The sequence below is a fragment of the Salmo salar genome, chromosome ssa20 (genome assembly GCF_905237065.1).
Source record: "Salmo salar chromosome ssa20, Ssal_v3.1, whole genome shotgun sequence".
Taxonomy (NCBI): domain Eukaryota; kingdom Metazoa; phylum Chordata; class Actinopteri; order Salmoniformes; family Salmonidae; genus Salmo; species Salmo salar.
The window spans coordinates 87582507-87590231 of NC_059461.1; the positions used below are offsets into that span (position 1 = coordinate 87582507).

Genomic DNA, 7725 nt, shown 5'->3' on the forward strand with positions numbered 1-7725 from the left:
CCGGCGCCCTGAGGAGAGGAATAACTACAGCCCGGCGCCCTGAGGAGAGGAATAACTACAGCCCGGCGCCCTGGGGAGAGGAATAACTACAGCCCGGCGCCCTGAGGAGAGGAATAACTACAGCCCGGCGCCCTGAGGAGAGGAATAACTACAGCCCGGCGCCCTGGGGAGAGGAATAACTACAGCCCGGCGCCCTGAGGAGAGGAATAACTACAGCCCGGCGCCCTGAGGAGAGGAATAACTATCTGTGTGTTTGTCTTATGAGAGGGTGGGACTGTGTGTTTGTCTTATGTGAGGGTGGGACTGTGTGTTTGTCTTATGTGAGGGTGGGACTGTGTGTTTGTCTTATGTGAGGGTGGGACTGTGTGTGTGTGTGTGTTTCACAGAGTGTAAAATAACAATCCTAGTATGTGTGTTCTCACCCCAAGCAAGACTAACAGCAGAGGCATGGGTCCAGCACTGAAATGGTTGTCACTCAGGAAATGAACCCCCCCCCTCAACTATACCAAAATCAGGGTAAATCAAAGCTTAAATATTGAAAGAAGCACACTGTGAAGATATACATTTAATGTATCTTTTCCAATTAGGAATGTCAGGTAACTTACAGACAGACAGACAGAACAGACAGAAAGAGTGAAAGCGAAAGAGAGAAAGATCAGTGTGCTAACTGCACCACTACAAAACAAACCCAGAAGAAATCTCACAATAAAATGTCCATGTAGGTTTCATTTTAAACGTAGCTAGAACCTCGTAATGACAACAGACACACGAACACACACTGGACATTGGCCTCAGCATAATGCCACACACAACCTCAAAATAACCCAGCGACGTCCAGAGACAAAGAGCAACCTCTAATTCCATGTAAAACTAGAACTGCCAAATACGTCTCTCTGCAACAGATGAAACATCTCTAGACACAGATCTAGGAACAGATTTCCCTCCCCGTCATGTTGAAAGGGGATATCCCCTCGACCAGTTATCGGTTTCCGGGTCACGGAGGAGAAGACGAAAGAAAGGCTGTGGAGGACAGACTTTTGCTCAAATGAGAAAAGGCCATTGGCTAATCAAAGAGCATGACAGGACCAGGGAAGGAGAAATTCAAACCATACTACTACCATATTGCTCTAAGACAACATGGTCAGGACAATGGCAAGGCCTATACACGACATCTATGTACGGCCTAGAAGAGAGGAACTTATCACTAGAGACTGACCTCCAGCTACAGAACAAGCCCCAGGCTAAGGACACACTAGGCCACTCAAACCCCATGTCCCCCTAACCATGGCAACCACGTCACATGACCACCTCCCATGACCAGTAGGCCAATGACAATGCAAGAGTGTGTAAACCTCATGACCACTTCCTGATGGCTGAAAAGTCTAAACAAACACAGGGTCCATACAGTGGGGAAGGGCGCTCAGGATGTTAGACAACAACAACAAAAAGTACTGTGTAGAATCTGCCCCACTTCACATTATATGACAGCAGAAGACAATGTAGTGACTTGGTTGTTAAAAGGCAGAGTACTTAAGGCTACACACCGTTAAGGTATGCTAATGTTACATTAGTATCTATAACGTCCCAGTTCCAAAAACTAAAATACATTTTCTACCCTAGACGGCTCTGAGCTGTTCATACACTCAACAGAACCCTGTTCAGTAACGATGAGAGGAAGTGAAACGTTCACCCTCTGCTTTCTACAGGAAGAGAAGAATGAATAAAAGAGAAAACAGGAAGTCTCGACTACACACAGTCTAGCCCTCGCCTCTCTAAAAGGGTACATTCTTCTGCTATCAGATGTTTACACCATAGCAGGGGGTTGACGTGAGGCAGCGCAGAGGGGGAAGACCTTTCTGACAGACACTGTAATGTAGCCATACTGTAGGAGCTTGGGTTTACAGCACACACACACACACACACACACACACACACACAGTAATGTAGCCATACTGTAGGAGCTTGGGTTTACAGCACACACACACACTATAATGTAGCCATACTGTAGGAGCTTGGGTTTACAGCACACACACACACACACACACACACACACAGTAATGTAGCCATACTGTAGGAGACAGACAGACAGACAGACAGACAGACAGACAGACAGACAGAGCGAGAGAGACAGAGATCCACCCACAGCGTAGTAGCTCACGGCGACCTGTCTATCCATCCATCCGTCCGTCTATCCGTCCGTCTGATTGTGTTTTAGCCGACCAAGGCCTGAGAGGCTACAAGCCTTTCATTAAGCAAGGAGATTCACTCCAGCACAGCAATAGGTTCCAACATGTAGACTACAGGCTAAATGCTAGCCCTGTGGCTAACTGAAACTGCCATAGACAAGACTGATGAGGGTAGCAATAGGTTCCAACATGTAGACTACAGGCTAAATGCTAGCCCTGTGGCTAACTGAAACTGCCATAGACAAGACTGATGAGGGTAGCAATAGGTTCCAACATGTAGACTACAGGCTAAATGCTAGCCCTGTGGCTAACTGAAACTGCCATAGACAAGACTGATGAGGGTAGCAATAGGTTCCAACATGTAGACTACAGGCTAAATGCTAGCCCTGTGGCTAACTGAAACTGCCATAGACAAGACTGATGAGGGTAGCAAGTAACAACGTGACAAAATTGTGCAGTTAATGAGAGAGAGAAAAAAAGACAGAATAATGAATGTAAAATGCCAGGCAAACCGATACTCTTGCTCAGTCTAGAAGACACACAGCCAAACACACACCAACATCCCAGACCGACAAAAGGCACAATGTGACAATTAGATTGACAAGGCATATTCACCTCTTGTTTGTAAAGCCTGTTTATATAGTACTGGGTCCCAACCTGTTGGACAAACACTTTGGCAGGCATTGTTTGGAACTCTTGACATTTCACACACACACGAATGCCATAGCATCCCTCTAGCCTAGGGCACAAGACTGAAGTCAGAACAGGATAAATGACAAGACCTGAATCAACTACTAGGCAACATACAGACCTATAGTGAAAAGGTTTACACACACATAGTTATACACACACATACACACTCGTATCCAGAGGTGCATGCACACACACACAAATATGTACACACACATAGTTATACACACACATACACACTCGTATCCAGAGGTGCATGCACACACACACGAATATGTACACACACACAAATATGTACACACACGACCAATCTTCTTCTTGTTTCCCCTTGATCCAGATCCCACCGCACTGCAGTGGGCCAGATCCCACCGCGCTGCAGTCGGCCAGATCACACCGCGCTGCAGTCGGCCAGATCCCACCGCGCTGCAGTCGGCCAGATCCCACCGCGCTGCAGTGGGCCAGATCCCACCGCGCTGCAGTGGGCCAGATCACACCGCGCTGCAGTCGGCCAGATCACACCGCGCTGCAGTCGGCCAGATCACACCGCGCTGCAGTCGGCCAGATCCCACCGCGCTGCAGTCGGCCAGATCCCACCGGCGCTGCAGTCGGCCAGATCCCACCGCGCTGCAGTCGGCCAGATCCCACCGCGCTGCAGTGGGCCAGATCACACCGCGCTGCAGTCGGCCAGATCCCACCGCGCTGCAGTCGGCCAGATCCCACCGCGCTGCAGTCGGCCAGATCACACCGCGCTGCAGTCGGCCAGATCCCACCGCGCTGCAGTGGGCCAGATCCCACCGCGCTGCAGTGGGCCAGATCCCACCGCGCTGCAGTCGGCCAGATCCCACCGCGCTGCAGTCGGCCAGATCCCACCGCGCTGCAGTGGGCCAGATCACACCGCGCTGCAGTCGGCCAGATCCCACCGCGCTGCAGTCGGCCAGATCCCACCGCGCTGCAGTCGGCCAGATCACACCGCGCTGCAGTCGGCCAGATCCCACCGCGCTGCAGTGGGCCAGATCACACCGCGCTGCAGTGGGCCAGATCACACCGCGCTGCAGTCGGCCAGATCCCACCGCGCTGCAGTCGGCCAGATCCCCACCGCGCTGCAGTCGGCCAGATCCCACCGCGCTGCAGTGGGCCAGATCACACCGCGCTGCAGTCGGCCAGATCCCACCGCGCTGCAGTCGGCCAGATCCCACCGCGCTGCAGTCGGGCCAGATCCCACCGCGCTGCAGTGGGCCAGATCACACCGCGCTGCAGTGGGCCAGATCACACCGCGCTGCAGTCGGCCAGATCCCACCGCGCTGCAGTCGGCCAGATCCCACCGCGCTGCAGTGGGCCAGATCACACCGCGCTGCAGTCGGCCAGATCCCACCGCGCTGCAGTCGGGCCAGATCACACCGCGCTGCAGTGGGCCAGATCCCACCGCGCTGCAGTGGGCCAGATCACACCGCGCTGCAGTGGGCCAGATCACACCGCGCTGCAGTCGGGCCAGATCCCACCGCGCTGCAGTCGGGCCAGATCCCACCGCGCTGCAGTGGGCCAGATCACACCGCGCTGCAGTCGGCCAGATCACACCGCGCTGCAGTGGGCCAGATCCCACCGCGCTGCAGTCGGCCAGATCCCACCGCGCTGCAGTCGGCCAGATCACACCGCGCTGCAGTCGGCCAGATCACACCGCGCTGCAGTCGGCCAGATCCCACCGCGCTGCAGTCGGCCAGATCCCACCGCGCTGCAGTCGGCCAGATCCCACCGCGCTGCAGTCGGCCAGATCACACCGCGCTGCAGTCGGCCAGATCCCACCGCGTGACACCGCGCTGCAGTCGGCCAGATCCCACCGCGTGACACCGCGCTGCAGTCGGCCAGATCAGGGCAGGATAATGCCTGTTGGTAAACACCCCTCTAGCTCAGCCTCACTGTCCAACACATCTCCATTATTCCCACCTTCACTGCATAGTGACACCCAGACACTAGGCTGGGAGGCACTGGAACTCCCTCTCACTGGACACTTAACCTTCAGTGTTACCTTTGACCTCATTTCTACATTCTATCACTGATTAGACAGTATTGAAATAACACCATTTACAAACCCTTTTATACATTTTAGCTGTGACTGCCCCACTGCTAACCTAGAGAGAGAGCAGACTGCCCCACTGGTAACCTAGAGAGAGAGAGCAGTCTGCCCCACTGGTAACCTAGAGAGAGCAGACTGCCCCACTGCTAACCTAGAGAGAGCAGACTGCCCCACTGCTAACCTAGAGAGAGCAGACTGCCCCACTGCTAACCTAGAGAGAGAGAGCAGACTGCCCCACTGCTAACCTAGAGAGAGCAGACTGCCCCACTGCTAACCTAGAGAGAGCAGACTGCCCCACTGCTAACCTAGAGAGAGCAGACTGCCCCACTGCTAACCTAGAGAGAGCAGACTGCCCCACTGGTAACCTAGAGAGAGAGAGCAGACTGCCCCACTGCTAACCTAGAGAGAGCAGACTGCCCCACTGGTAACCTAGAGAGAGCAGACTGCCCCACTGCTAACCTAGAGAGAGCAGACTGCCCCACTGGTAACCTAGAGAGAGCAGACTGCCCCACTGCTAACCTAGAGAGAGCAGACTGCCCCACTGGTAACCTAGAGAGAGCAGACTGCCCCACTGCTAACCTAGAGAGAGCAGACTGCCCCACTGCTAACCTAGAGAGAGAGCAGACTGCCCCACTGCTAACCTAGAGAGAGCAGACTGCCCCACTGGTAACCTAAGAGAGAGCAGACTGCCCCACTGCTAACCTAGAGAGAGAGCAGACTGCCCCACTGCTAACCTAGAGAGAGCAGACTGCCCCACTGCTAACCTAGAGAGAGCAGACTGCCCCACTGCTAACCTAGAGAGAGAGAGCAGACTGCCCCACTGGTAACCTAAGAGAGAGCAGTCTGCCCCACTGCTAACCTAGAGAGAGCAGACTGCCCCACTGGTAACCTGAGAGAGAGCAGACTGCCCCACTGCTAACCTAGAGAGAGCAGACTGCCCCACTGCTAACCTAGAGAGAGAGAGCAGACTGCCCCACTGGTAACCTAGAGAGAGCAGACTGCCCCACTGCTAACCTAGAGAGAGAGAGCAGACTGCCCCACTGCTAACCTAGAGAGAGCAGACTGCCCCACTGGTAACCTAGAGAGAGAGAGCAGTCTGCCCCACTGGTAACCTAGAGAGAGCAGACTGCCCCACTGCTAACCTAGAGAGAGCAGACTGCCCCACTGGTAACCTAGAGAGAGAGAGCAGACTGCCCCACTGCTAACCTAGAGAGAGAGAGCAGACTGCCCCACTGGTAACCTAGAGAGAGAGAGCAGACTGCCCCACTGCTAACCTAGAGAGAGCAGACTGCCCCACTGCTAACCTAGAGAGAGAGAGCAGACTGCCCCACTGCTAACCTAGAGAGAGAGAGCAGTCTGCCCCACTGGTAACCTAGAGAGAGAGAGCAGACTGCCCCACTGCTAACCTAGAGAGAGAGAGCAGACTGCCCCACTGCTAACCTAGAGAGAGAGAGCAGACTGCCCCACTGGTAACCTAGAGAGAGAGAGCAGTCTGCCCCACTGGTAACCTAGAGAGAGCAGACTGCCCCACTGGTAACCTAGAGAGAGAGAGCAGACTGCCCCACTGGTAACCTAGAGAGAGAGAGCAGACTGCCCCACTGGTAACCTAGAGAGAGAGAGCAGACTGCCCCACTGGTAACCTAGAGAGAGCAGACTGCCCCACTGGTAACCTAGAGAGAGAGAGCAGACTGCCCCACTGCTAACCTAGAGAGAGCAGACTGCCCCACTGGTAACCTAGAGAGAGAGAGCAGACTGCCCCACTGGTAACCTAGAGAGAGCAGACTGCCCCACTGGTAACCTAGAGAGAGCAGTCTGCCCCACTGGTAACCTAGAGAGAGAGAGCAGACTGCCCCACTGGTAACCTAGAGAGAGAGAGCAGACTGCCCCACTGGTAACCTAGAGAGAGAGAGCAGACTGCCCCACTGCTAACCTAGAGAGAGCAGACTGCCCCACTGGTAACCTAGAGAGAGAGAGCAGACTGCCCCACTGGTAACCTAGAGAGAGCAGACTGCCCCACTGGTAACCTAGAGAGAGCAGACTGCCCCACTGCTAACCTAGAGAGAGCAGACTGCCCCACTGGTAACCTAGAGAGAGAGAGCAGACTGCCCCACTGGTAACCTAGAGAGAGCAGACTGCCCCACTGGTAACCTAGAGAGAGCAGACTGCCCCACTGGTAACCTACAGAGAGCAGACTGCCCCACTGGTAACCTAGAGAGAGCAGTCTGCCCCACTGGTAACCTAGAGAGAGCAGACTGCTCCACTGGTAACCTAGAGAGAGCAGTCTGCCCCACTGGTAACCTAGAGAGAGCAGTCTGCCCCACTGGTAACCTAGAGAGAGCAGACTGCCCCACTGGTAACCTAGAGAGAGCAGACTGCCCCACTGGTAACCTAGAGAGAGAGAGCAGACTGCCCCACTGGTAACCTAGAGAGAGCAGTCTGCCCCACTGGTAACCTAGAGAGAGCAGACTGCCCCACTGGTAACCTAGAGAGAGCAGACTGCCCCACTGGTAACCTAGCGAGAGCAGACTGCCCCACTGGTAACCTACAGAGAGCAGACTGCCCCACTGGTAACCTAGAGAGAGCAGACTGCCCCACTGGTAACCTAGAGAGAGCAGACTGCCCCACTGGTAACCTACAGAGAGCAGTCTGCCCCACTGGTAACCTACAGAGAGCAGTCTGCCCCACTGGTAACCTACAGAGAGCAGTCTGCTCCATAGTGGATTTGATTTACCTGATAGAGAATTGAAACAACACGTACAAAGAGAGAAAACAAGAATG

At 54.3% G+C, this 7725-nt stretch overlaps 1 protein-coding gene across 1 annotated transcript; it reads left to right on the top strand.

Moving 5' to 3' along the window:
* The first annotated feature begins 589 nt into the window (after nucleotides 1-589).
* Nucleotides 590-4718, top strand: LOC123729195 (putative uncharacterized protein ENSP00000383309). The gene is made up of 2 exons (XM_045703424.1): nucleotides 590-596; nucleotides 3214-4718. The coding sequence occupies exons 1-2, from the start codon at nucleotides 590-592 to the stop codon at nucleotides 4716-4718; spliced, it is 1512 nt and encodes a 503-aa protein (XP_045559380.1).
* The last annotated feature ends 3007 nt before the right edge of the window (nucleotides 4719-7725 follow it).